General features: G+C 39.2%; 1 protein-coding gene across 1 annotated transcript in view; it reads left to right on the top strand.

Annotated features, from left to right (window-relative positions):
* The first annotated feature begins 371 nt into the window (after window positions 1-371).
* The window catches only part of LOC111155004 (phospholipase C like 2), a 210105-nt gene continuing 197626 nt past the window's right edge, over window positions 372-12850 (top strand). Inside the window, 2 exon segments of the mRNA XM_022514996.1 lie at window positions 372-389; window positions 391-714. Coding sequence (XP_022370704.1) covers window positions 372-389; window positions 391-714 — 342 coding nt within the window.

Genomic DNA, 12850 nt, shown 5'->3' with positions numbered 1-12850 from the left:
CCGCGCGGGTTATTTTTGGCGCCCGCGGCGGCGCGTGTGCCGGGGCGTGTTTTCCTTTCCCAGGTACTGGGAGCCCCGGCCCCGCCGCCGCCGCCGCCGGAGCTGACTTGTGTCTCTCTCTTCTCTTCCCCGCAGGAATCTTGCGATAATTCTGCCGCCACGACTTGAACCGTGTGCGACGCGAGCTTGAAACAAACATCACATCTAAATTAAAAAAAAAAAAAAAAAAAAAAAAGCGGAAGGAGCAAGCGGCCGAGGAGGCGGCGGCGGGAGGAGGAGAGGAGGAGGGGCCGCGCGCGGCGGCCCGAGGCGGCGGCGGGGACGCGGGGACGCGGGGACGCGGCTTTGTGCTGGCGGGTCGTGGGGCGCCCATGGCGGAGTGCGGCCGGGGGGGGCGCCGCCGGCGGGGCCCTGCCCACCTCCCCGGGCCCGGCCCTCGGCTCCAAGGGCGCCCTGAAAGCTGGAGCCGGGGAAGGCGGCGGCGGCGGCGGCGGCGGCGGGGGAGGTCGCCTCGGCCACGGGCGGGCGCGCTATGACAGCGGCGGGGTTTCCAACGGAGACTGCAGCCTCGGCGTGTCCGGGGACGAAGCCCAAGCCAGCCCCGCCAGGGGACCCCGCGGCACTGCGCTCGCCCCGACCACCGGTCCGGCCGCCTGCCCCCTCACCCGGGAAAGCAAACCCGGCGGCCTGCCCCGCCGGAGCAGCATCATCAAGGTAGGTGGGAGGAGGGCTCTCATCGCCCACCCCCAGCCGCCCCTGGGGTCAGTTCCCAAAAGGGGAGTGGTGGTGGAAGGAGGAGGGTTGTAAGAGGATTCCCCTGCTAAGGGGAACCACTGGTGCACGGGTGCTTGGGGTGCTGGAGCAGGCATTGGATGCAAATGGCATTTGGAAAGAATGGAGAGAGGTGATCCCTAATTAGTACAGGGGGAGCTGTGCTCAGACAATCCCAGTTGAACTTGAGGCTGTCACCTCTCGCAGGACTGGCCTGGAATTATGGCCTGTACCTGGTAGGGCAGGACGTGCTTTTCTGTGGTAGCCTTGGCTGGTAACAGACTCCCTGTAAGGTGTCTATTGTATGTTAAAGACACTGGTTTTGTGAAAACATTTTCTTGAAAATCCCAGGTGGTGAACAGAGCTTATTCAATAGGTTTCTTCTGATCTGTATCTAGTTGCCTCTAGCAAAATGGTTGTACTTGGAGGGTACAAAATCCCTGGTCACTCAGTCACGCAGGGGAATGGAGTAGGTTTCTGAACATAAGTGAAGATTTCCGCTTTCTTAGGCTCAAAAGCACTGAAACATTACAGTTCTGCACAATTCAATCTTTTCCTTGCTGCAGTAGGCAGGCCTCCAGTTCTGTGGACGTTCTTTTGAGCAATTTGTGGGTTTTGATATCTTTTGCATAGTGTTACTTAGCAGAAGAAAGTCAGCAATTGTTTTGTGTATTTTAAACTCAAGAAGTAATATTAGGAACTCCTCTGAGTTTGTGCTGGTTTCATTCTAATACTACATTTTTTAATGTAAAAATATTTCTCGTGACATGGAGTGAAAAAAAACAAAACAGTTGATGAGCTAAGAAAAGCAGAGCCTTAGGCAAGAGTAGCTCATTCTGCTTAAGTTCAGAGCAAATATGAAAACATTGCTTTCTGAAAATCAAGGGGTTACCAGGACAGTGAGCAGCAAAGCACATTGACAGGGCTGCACCCACCCTTCCTGTGGCTGATAACCCGTGGGGGAGAGGGCAAAACAGGCCACAGTAAAGAGAATTGGCACTGGGGGTATTTGAAATTTAATTGGACCTTGAGAAATCTTCTAAGTACTTTGTAGTGTCTCATGGTGTTATCAGCTTCTGCAGTAATCTAGTGAAATATACCACCTTCCTACTCTCTGTAACAGGCAGTTGTGAAACTGCTTTTCGCTTTGTCATCTGTTTGTACAGTTTATGTCTGGGCAAGGGCACAAGTGAAGGGCTTAAAGATCAAGTGTATTAACTACCTGCAGTAGGCATTGAGAGTTTAAGGAAAATAACCTATTTTTGCTGCTTACATGGCTTTTAAAAGGTGACATATTTTCTTTTACTTTGTAGCTTATGTTTTCATGGAAGTTGTTTCAGCTCTGCGTGATAATCGATCCTGTTAACAGAGTTATGTGTCATGTCTTTTTTTATTGGCTACCAGATACTTGTAGTGATACCGCATTGTGGTGTTAATGAAATTTGAGGTGAAAATTCCAGAGAAGATACCAGCCTACCTAATTTTAATTTTATTCCCCAATTTTATGGAGGGACTGTTTTTGCACTTTTTTTTTTTTAATCAAGCTTTATTGGTGTCCATAGTGGGATCCACAGTGTAACTTATTTAATTAAAACAGCTGCTTTAATTTTATATTCAGAATGGAAAGAGGGATGATTTGCCAGTATTTCTGATATGTGGAATTGAGACCTTGTTGGTGGATTTCATTTCTTCATTGAAGATTCTAGGAGCACATGGGGAAATCATTAATTATTCAACCATCACTGGTTTTCGAATTTTGAAACCTTGAAAGGTATTTTTGTCATTTTTCTTTTTTCTAATGAAGGCAGGTGGTTTCTTGTTCAGGGTTGTATCCCTGGATACACATTGCCAGGAACATAGTGGGGGCTCAGATAGATTGCTTCCTGAATGAATGGAGGCATGATAAGGAAGTACCTGTTTTCTCTAAGTTCTGGTAATTTCTAAAATTGGTGGTTTGGTATTTACAAGTCTCATATCTTGTTCATTTTCTTATACCTCCTAAACTCACTTGATTTACTCCTTTTTCTTTCCTTTGTGTCAATGTGCATTTTCTTAAGCACCTTTTGAAACTATGGAAATAGTGTTGATAGTTGGTCAAGCCTGGGTTATAGAAAGGGGTATGCTATATTTAAGTAGGTAACTAACTTGGTATATTTCCCTTTAAATTGGTGCCTTGAAAGATCAAGATTTTAGAAACTTGGTGGGGTATTTTCTACAGACATAACAGTATGAAGACAATATTCTGATAGAATAAAGAGATCTTTAATGTCAAATTTCATAAAGCAATGAATAGTGTACATTTTGTCACATGAATGGCAGAAATTATTTCACTTTTGTTAAAAAAATAGTAAAAAAAAAACAAAACAAAAAACACTTAGCAGAAGCTCATGTGAAGAAACACTAATGACATATTTCCCTGGTTTCTTTATGTTCTTTTCCAGTTAAAGGGATGAATTCAGTCAGGTGATGGAAAGATAGAGGTGAGAGTAGATGGGAAAGCAAGATGGTAATTGGGGGCTTGAGGGCATGGCAGGGAATTGCTAGCCAGTATTGACGGGGTTGCTTTAGTTGAAATGTCAGGCTTTTGAGCTATGCCTGTTTCCTAGCTTCTATTTTCATTACCATCTTGACATTCCTCTTAGGTGGGGATCCCCAAGTCAGAGGGAGAAATAACAGCCCATATATGATGAGCAGTGGTCCCAGAAAGGGGATTATTGCTGAGATGCAGGACATATGCAGAAATACACTGTGGGCTGACCAGAATTATACTTCTCATTTAAAATGATTTCTTTGGAACTCCATCTGTTTTGTAAATATGGTGTTAAGTAAGAAATTGTTGTAAAACTACATTTTCTGCCAAAATAGATGTACAGATCTGTACCAAAAGAGCTCCTTGGTTATGGTAACAGTGTTAATGAAAAATTCAGAGTGAGCAGCCCTATAGAATCTTTTACAAATACATTGAGAAGATAAACAAATTATGGAATTCATCACCAGCCTTCTTTACTTTTCCTTAGCTTATTGGAAATCATGTTACACTTTTTAGATTATTTACAAAGGCCCATTACCAAATTTTGAGGGAAGAAGCCATTATGTTTGTCATCTTAAGTAATCTAGTAAACGAAAACATCACTTTCATTTTCTCTTTCCATATTTCATTTCATCACATCATTCGGTACAATCCACGCTTTCTTTTGAAACATTTAATTTGCTTAATTATTTAGGTAACATCCATTTTTTACAAATAGCTCAAGCCTTTAATTCAAAGACTTGGTCTAAAAATGTGAAGTAGCATTTTAGGTCTTACATTTCCTTCTAATTTTAGAAATAAATAGAGTTAAAATGCCCGTTATTTTAGGTGGTTTATTTGAATTAAAACTAATATGAGTACTGTGGTTGGTACTTTTAAAAAGGTGATATAATTTGTATAAAGTAAAATTTGCTCTTGTTGGTGTCCAGTTCTATGAGATTTGGCAAACGCACACATTCATGTAACCACCACCACAATCAAAATATAGAACAGTCTATCACCCTCAAAAAAATTCTCCTGGTCCCTCTGTAGACTTCCACTCTTCCTATGCTCAGACTGTGGCAATCATTGATCTTGGGTGCTTTTTTAATAAGAAACTATGGCTGTTACAGTATTTTGGTACTTAAAAGTTATTATAATAGGCTCTATTTACTAAATACTGTGTAGAAAACACATGAAAAGTGCTTAACATAATTCTGTGAGTGCCACAGAGAAGTGAACCACATGCCTAAGGGGCTAGAGCTGGTTTTTGTACCCCATTTCGGTATGACAGCACTCCACTGTCCCCCAAATTACTCTGGCTGTTTTAAGTTTTCTGTATCATTAAAGTAGCATGGATGGTTTGGAATGCCAGATTTAATTTTTCCCTTTAAACTTAGAGGATACTGGAGGGAACCAAAGACTATTCCTGCTGGCAGAAGAAGTGGAGAGCTAATATAGCCGGGCAGCTGTAGTTCCCTGTCACGGCTACTTGACCAGAGCCTCCAGCTTCATTGGAACAATGGTTTGGTCTTGCCCAAGGTAGCAGCCCTTACTTTTCTTAATACCATTATTGTTACTATCACAGTATCAAGGTGTGTAGGGGAAGCACTTTTACTGCCTTTATATCAACATATATCCCTAGATGCTGAGTGCCCCAAGGTGGGAAGAAGCAGACATTTGTATCTATTATCCATTTAAACAAAATTAAATTATATTTAAACAAAATAATAAAAATGTACATATGGATATTATATTGGCCTGTGGTTTAAATGAATTAGACTCCTTGCAGGCAAAAGCTGGGCTGTATTTATCAGTTCTGCATGGATAACAGCCACTCAATAACCATTTCTTGAACTGGGTCTTAAAATAATATCTGCATTTGGCTTTAGATTTTTTTTTTTTTTAAGTGGTGGGGGAGGGGGTGACAACTCCATGCCCAGCAAACTTGTGGGCATGTCACAAATATTACACAGACAGTAACTGGATCACAGAGTGAGTTTGTCTGGATAGATAGGCAGCCTGGATTATTTAGGTCGGAAAACTCTAATGCCCAATCAGCAACTCTCCACTTCACTTTGTCCTATTGCATTTTAGGCCACAGAAGGTAACTACTGAAAGCCTGGGCGTGGTTGCTTTTCTCAGCCTACTCAAAGAGCTTTTGTCACAATTCAGAGTTCGGTTTTCAGGAGTGATCAGAGGGTATTAATTTTCATACCCTAAAAATTACTTGCCTCCTTTCTTGTTTTCCAGTCTCTCCTCAAAACAGTTGTTTGATCTCTGTTTTGTTTGTTTGTTTGTTTGTTTGTTTTTTCACCAAATCCAAATAGACAACTGTTGGGAAATTGTTTGTTTGTTTTTAAATTACTGATCCTGGTCACTCAAGATATTTTCTTAGAATGCTTTCTCCTAGAATCTGTTCAGTTTCTTTTGTAGCTCTGTGTGCTCTGCAAGGGGCGCTAAGCTAGACTGTTCTTCTTTTTTCCCTTTTTAAATACTTCAGTTACCCATCCCTCATTATTCAACAAAATAAGGCAATGTTATTTACAGCTTAAAATGCAGACATAAAAGAAAGTGTGAACATTCATATTTTCTCTACAGACTTTATTTTATACATGTAGGTTCAAGAATAGATGCTTTAGGGTTGCCTGGGTGGTTTAGTCAGTTAAGTGTCCAACTCTTGATCTCAGTTTATGTCATAACCTCAGGGTTGTGAGCCCACAGATTGAGCTCCACGCCCAGCTACTTGGAAAAAAAAAAGAATAGTTGCTCTATTTCTAATTCATGCTAAGTTTTGGCTGTCGTTAGTCTTCTACCAGACCTCTAGATTGTTTAGCTACCTTTTTATTTTATATTAATGGGATTCTGTAGTGCAAGGGATATTCAGGAATTTTTACCAATTAACCAGACACTGTGTGTTTGCAAGCTGCCTGACTGGCTTTTTTCTGCTGTTGAGAGTGATAGACCAAGAGGGATGTCCTTGGCATAAGAGCGTTAGTAGTGACTCAAACAAGTCAGAACCACCGTGGAAGTTTCAGTAGTACCCATTTTCCTTGTGTCAGAATAATTGCATAGCATTAGAGTACTCAAAGTATATAATTAATCACACTGAGCTTTCATGACAATTATGTGAATGGTCCAGGCTGCTGGCAGGACACTTGGCACCTGCCTAGTTCCACGGAGTAGAGGAGGGCAGGTGGCTAGGCACTGCTGGCCACCGGTGCTTGGTCGCCTGGCAGGGGTAATTAGGTAAAGCATGTTCTAACTAATACTTTCAGCTAGACTGTACTCCAGGGTCTTGGGCAGCACTCAGCCCACATGTTGCATGTCTGGATTATTCAGGAGGCAGAAGAGTGGTGAGAAGAATAGAGGGTGTGGAGTTAGGTGCTTGGATCAGACTCTGGCTCTCCCTCTTCCTTTCTGTGTGGCCTTGGGGAAAGATATTTAAGTCTCTGTGTCTAGTTACATTGTCTCTAAAATGGAAAGAACCCCCCCCCCCCATAGCTTTGTGGTAAAGATTAAATGAGATGATGTGTGTCTGAAATATTCAGAGCAGTGTGCGGTGCCTAAGAAGCGCTCAATAAGCACTACCTAATATGTTTGTTTTTCCGATTTTTAGTTTCTCTTACTTAGAGTTTATCCTGAGATGAGCAAACTCACTTAGCTCCATTTGAGTTGGACATCTGCCATGCCCATGTTGGAAGTTTTGTCTTTTGAAATCTGCAGAATGTACCCAGAGAGATTTCTCAGACATATTCTAAAGATGCTTTCAAAAATGATTTGCTTTGGTGCCTTTCTAAATCTGATGCCTCAGGACAACAGTGCGCTTGCGTCAGTCACGCCAGCTGAGGGCTCAGAGGGTACTGAATGGTCGGTTTCACTGAGCCAAGCACCTGTATGTCTTCATTTGCCCAGGACATTCCAGATTTACACCTTTTGTCCTGACAAAATTAGTAATAGTGCCTCCTTTCCCTCTCAGAGGCATCCTAGTTTGGATGAGAAATAATGTGATCACCCTACTGATCAGCTCTGTGGGAGCCCCATGGACTGCTCTCCACACCCAGCCTCTGTTTTCTCAGCCTGGGTGCTTCCCTCCTCTGTTATCTTCAAAGGCTTCCTCAAGTATTCACTTCTCAGAAGGAATTGTCTCTTTCTATGCCTTCCAAATACCACTCTGACTGTATTTCTGTGCAGCCCTGTTTCCTTCTGCCTCTTAGGTAACTTTGTCTTCGTCACCTTGAATTTAGGAAGGCACCTAGGTCTTGTGAAAAGCCCCTTTTTTAGGTATGTACTTGTTGAATCAATGTGTGAATGGTTGAATACATAGGCATGGATGTTGTACCTTACCGTAGGGGTTCAAACAAGATATTTAGACTTCGTTTAAGATTGGTATAAACATTATATTTGTGTCAGGTGTACATCGTAATAATTTGATGGTTGCACAGAGCGATCATCACAATAAGCATGGTTGCCATCGTAGGTCCCCTTCACCCATTGCGTCCACCCCCAAGCCTGTTCTCTTTTGATAACCACCAGTCTGTTCTCCATATCTACAAGCTTTGTTTATAATGTTTATGCCTTTGCTTTTTGAATTCCTTTTATAAGTGAAATCATATGATGAAATCATTTGCCTTTCTCTGTCTGACTTATTTCACTTAGCATAATAACTAAGCATAACTCAAAGTCCGTCCCTGTTTTCACAAATGGTAAAATTTCATTCTTTTTATGGGTGCAAGTCCACTGTATGAACTTTTTCATCCATTCATCCATCAGCGAACACTTAGTTTGTTTCCATACCTTAGCTATTGTAAATAATTCTGCAGTGAACACAGGGGTACATATATATTTCAAATTAGTATTTTTGTTTTCTTTGAATAAATGCCAAGAAGTGGGATTGCTGGATCATATGGTAGTTGTATTTTTAATTTTTTTTTTTTAAGATTTTTTATTCATTTCATTTGACAGAGATCACAAGTAGGCAGAGAAGCAGACAGAGAGAGAGGAGGAAGCAGGCTCCCTGCCGAGCAGAGAGCCCGATGTGGGGCTCGATCCCAGGACCCTGGGATCATGACCTGAGCCGAAAGCAGAGGCTTTAACCCACTGAGCCACCCAGGCGCCCCAATGTATTTTTAATTTTTTGAGGAACTTCCATATTGTTTTCCATAGTGGCTGCACTAATTTATATTCCCACCAATGGTGTACCAAGTTCCAACCTTTTCTCCACATCATCTACAACACATGTTACTTCTTGTCTTTTTGATAATAGCATTCTAACAGGTATGAGGTGATATCTCATTGTGGTTTCGATTTGCATTTCCCTGATAATTAATGATATTGACCGTCTTCATGTGTCTGTTAGCTATCTTTAAGTCTTCTTTGGGAAAATGTCTATTTGTATACTCAGCCTGTTACTTATTTATTTATTTATTTATTACTATTGATTATATGAGGTTTTTAAAAAAATGTATTTTGTATGTTAACCCCTTGTCAGATCTGTCATTTGGAAGTATTTTCTACTATTTACTAGGTCTTTTCATTCAGTTGATAGTTTCCTTTGCTGTGTACAACTGTTTGAGTTTGATATAGTCCCAGTTATTTATTTTTGTTTTTATTACCTTTGCTTTTGGAGTCAGATGAAAACAATTTAATGCCAAGACCAATGTCAAAGAGCTTGTTGCTTATATTTTCTTCCAGGAGTTTTATGGTTTCAAATCTTACATTCAAGTGTTCAGTCTGTTTTGGGTTAATTTTTAGGTATGTTGTAAGATAGTAGCCCAATTTCATTCTTTTGCATGTGACTGTTCAGTTTTGCCAGCACCATTTATTGAAAAGACTGTCCTTTCCCCATTGAATGCTCTTGGGTCCTTTTTTATGTGTTAACTGACCGTATACGTGTGGCTTTACTTTGGGGCTCTTTCTTCTTTTCCCTCCATCTCTGTGTCTGTTTTTGTGACAATACCATACTATTTTGATTATTATAGCTTTGTACTATAGTTTGAAATCAGAGAATATGATATCTCTAGCTTTGTTCTTTCTCAAGTCTGCCTTGGCCATTTGGGGTCTTTTGTGGTCCCATACAAATTTCAGAACTATTTGTTCTAGTTCTGTGAAAAATGCCATTGGAATTTTAATAGGGATATCATTGACTCTGTAGAATGCTTTGGGTAGTATGAACATTTTAATAATATTAAATCTTCCAATCCGTGAGCATGGAGTATTTGTCTATTTATTTGTCTTTTTCATTTCTTTCTTCAGGGCCTAATGGTTTTCAGTGTACAGAATTTTCACCTCCCTGGTAAAATTTATATTTAGGTATTCTTTTTGATGCAATTGTAAATGGTAGCTAAAAAAATCTCTTTCTGATAGTTCATTACTAGTGTATAGAAATGCAACAGATTTCTGTATATTGATTTTGTATCCTGCAACTTTACTGAATTCATTTATTCTAACAGTTTTTCATTGGAGTCTTTAGGGTCATGTTATCTGCAAATAGTGACACTTTTACTTCTTCCTTTTTACTTTGGATGCTCTTTATTTCTTTTTCTTGTCTAATTCCTCTGGCTAGAATTTTTTTTTTTTTTAAGATTTTATTTATTTGTTAGAGAGAGAGAGAGAGAGCACGTGGGAGCCAGGCAGACAGAGTGTCAGGCAGAGGCTGAGGGAGAAGCAGGCTCCCTGCCGAGCAAGGAGCCTGATGTGGGACTCGTTCCCAGGACCCTGGGATCATGACCTGAGCCGAAGGCAGCTGCTTAACCAACTGAGCCACCCAGGCGTCCCTGGCTAGAATTTTTAATACTCTGTTGAATAAAAGTGGCCAGAATGGGCATCCTTGTCTTGTTCCTGATCTTAGTAGAAAAGCTTTCAGGTTTTCACTGTTGAGTATGAGGTTAGCTGTGGGTTTGTCATATATGGCCTTTATTATGTTGAGGTACATTCCATCTATACTGACATTGTTGAGAATTTTTTTCATAAATGGATATTGAATTTTGGCAAATGCTTTTTCTGCATTTATTAAGAAGATCATATAATTTTTCTTCTTTATTTTTTAAATGTGGAGTATCATGTTGTTTTGTGGATGTTGAATCATCCTTGCATCCCTGGAATAAATCTCATTTGATCATAGTGTATGATTTTTTTTAATGTATTCTTGAATTTGGTTTGCTAATATTTTCTTGAGCAGCTTTGCATCTATATTCATCAGGGATATTGGCCTGTGATTTTCTTGTAGTGTTCTTGTTAGGTTTTGGTATCAGGGTAGCACTGACCTCATAAAATGAGTTCAGAAGCATTCCTTCCTCTTCAGTTTTTTGGAAGGGTTGAGAAGGATAGGTATTGAAGCTTTATTGAATATTCACCAGTGAAGCCATCTGATCCTGGACTTTTATTTGTTGGGAGGTTTTGAGTATTGATTCAGTCTCCTTATTGGTCATTAGTCTATTCAGATTTTCTATTTCTTCATGACTCAGTTTTGAAAGATTGAATGTTTCTAGGAATTTATCCATTTCTTATAGGTTGTCAACAGTTCAACAATTTTTTTGGTGTGTAATTATTCAGGTAGTCTCTTGATGCTTTGTATTTCTGTGGTATTCATTGTAACTCCTTTCATTTCTGATTTATATCTGTCTTCTCTTTTTTCTTTGTGAGTCTAGCTAAAAGTATGTTAATTTTATTTCTTTTTAAAGAACCACCTCTTAGTTTCATTGGTCATTTCTAATTTTTTTGTTTCTATTTCATTTTTTCCTGCTCTGATCTTTATTACTTCCTTCTTTCTACTAACTTTGGGCTTTGTTTTCTTCTTTTTCTAGTTCCTTTAGGTGTAAAGTTGGATTATTTATTTCAGATTTTTCAAAAATTTTTAAAACATGTAATGTATTGTTTGTTTCAGGGGTACAGGTCTGTGATTCATCAGCCTTACACAATTCACAGCACTCACCATAGCACATACCCTCCCCAGTGTCCATCAACCAGTCACCCCATTCCTTCCACCCCCTTCCACTCTTAACAACTCTCAGTTTGTTTCCTGAGATTAAGAGTCTCTTATGGTTTGTTTCCTTCTCTGGTTTTGTCTTGTTTCATTTTTTTCCCTCCCTATTTTTCATATTTCTTGAGGTAGACCTGTATCACTATGGATTTCCTTCTTAGGACTGTTTTTTGTTGTATCCCATAAATTTTGGACTATTGTGTTTCCATTTTCATTTGTCTTAATGTATTTTTTTGATTTCTCCTTTGATTTCTTCATTGACCCATTGGTTGTTAAATAACATGTTGTTTAGTCTCCACATATTTGTGGTTTTCCAGTTTTTTTTTCTTATAATTGATTTCTAGTCATTGTGGTCAGAGAAGAGGTTTGATATGATTTCAGTCTTCTTAAATGTATTGTGATGTTTTATGGCCCAACACATGATCTGTCCTGGAGAATGTTGCATAAAAATTTGAGAGGAACCTGTATCCTGCTGCTTTTGGATGGACTTTTTTGTATATATCAATTAATATATCTCTGTATCCATCTGGTCTGTCCATGTCAAATATATCTATTATCCATCTGGTCTAAAGTGTCGTTTAAGGCCAGTGTCTCCTTATTGATTTTCTGTCTGGATGATGTATCCTTTGATGTAAGTGGGTATTAGAGTCCCTACTATTATTATATTGCATTGCTGTCAATTTCTCTCTTCAGGTACATGTTTAGGTGCTCCTATTTTGGGTGCATCAGTATTTACAATTGTGACATCCTTCTGCTGAATTGATACCTTTATCATTATGTAATGCCCTTTATTTTGTCTTTTATGATACTCTCTGTTTTAAAGTCTATTTTGTCTGATGTAAGTATAGCTGCACCAGCTTTCTGTTTCCATTTGTGTGGAATATCTTTTTCCATCTCTTTGCTTTTAGTGTGTGTGTTCTTAGATCTAAAGTGAGTCTCTTGTAGGCAACATATGGCTGAATCTTCTTTAAAAAAAAAAAAAAAATCCATTCAGCCACTCTTGTCTTTTGATAGGAGAATTTAGTCCAGTTATATTTGAAGAAATTATTAATAGGTATTTAATTGTTGCCATTTTGTTAATTGTTTTCTGTTTTTGTAGATCCTTTCTGTTTCATTCTTCTTTTTCTCTCTTCCTTTGTGATTCGATTCCTTTCCTTAGCATTGTTTAATTTGCTTTCTCATGATCTTCTGTGTATCGACTATAGGTTTTTGCTTTGTGATTACCATGGGGTTCGCTAATCACAGCCTATAAAGCAATCTATTTTCGGCTGATTGCAACTTAAATCTTACCACATTCTGAACTCTACATTTTTTATTCCTACTTCCCATATTTTATGTTTTTGATATCATATTTTATATTTTTAATTTTGTGTATCTTATAATTATAGTTAATTTTTCTACTATTGTCTTTTAACCTTCATATTTGTTTTATTAAGTGGCTTATCCACTACTTTTACTGTCTATTTATCTTTATCTGTGAGATTTTTACTTTAATATTTTTTTCTTATTAGTTGTTGGCTTTTCTTTTCATGTCAAAGAAGTGTAAGCCCAGATTAGTAGTGATGAATTCCTTCAGTTTTTGCTTGTCT

This window comes from Enhydra lutris, unplaced genomic scaffold (assembly GCF_002288905.1).
Source record: "Enhydra lutris kenyoni isolate GAN:26980312 unplaced genomic scaffold, ASM228890v2 scaffoldscaffold39, whole genome shotgun sequence".
In the NCBI taxonomy this organism is placed as follows: Eukaryota; Metazoa; Chordata; class Mammalia; order Carnivora; family Mustelidae; genus Enhydra; species Enhydra lutris.
This window is presented reverse-complemented; position numbering and strand designations above follow the sequence as displayed.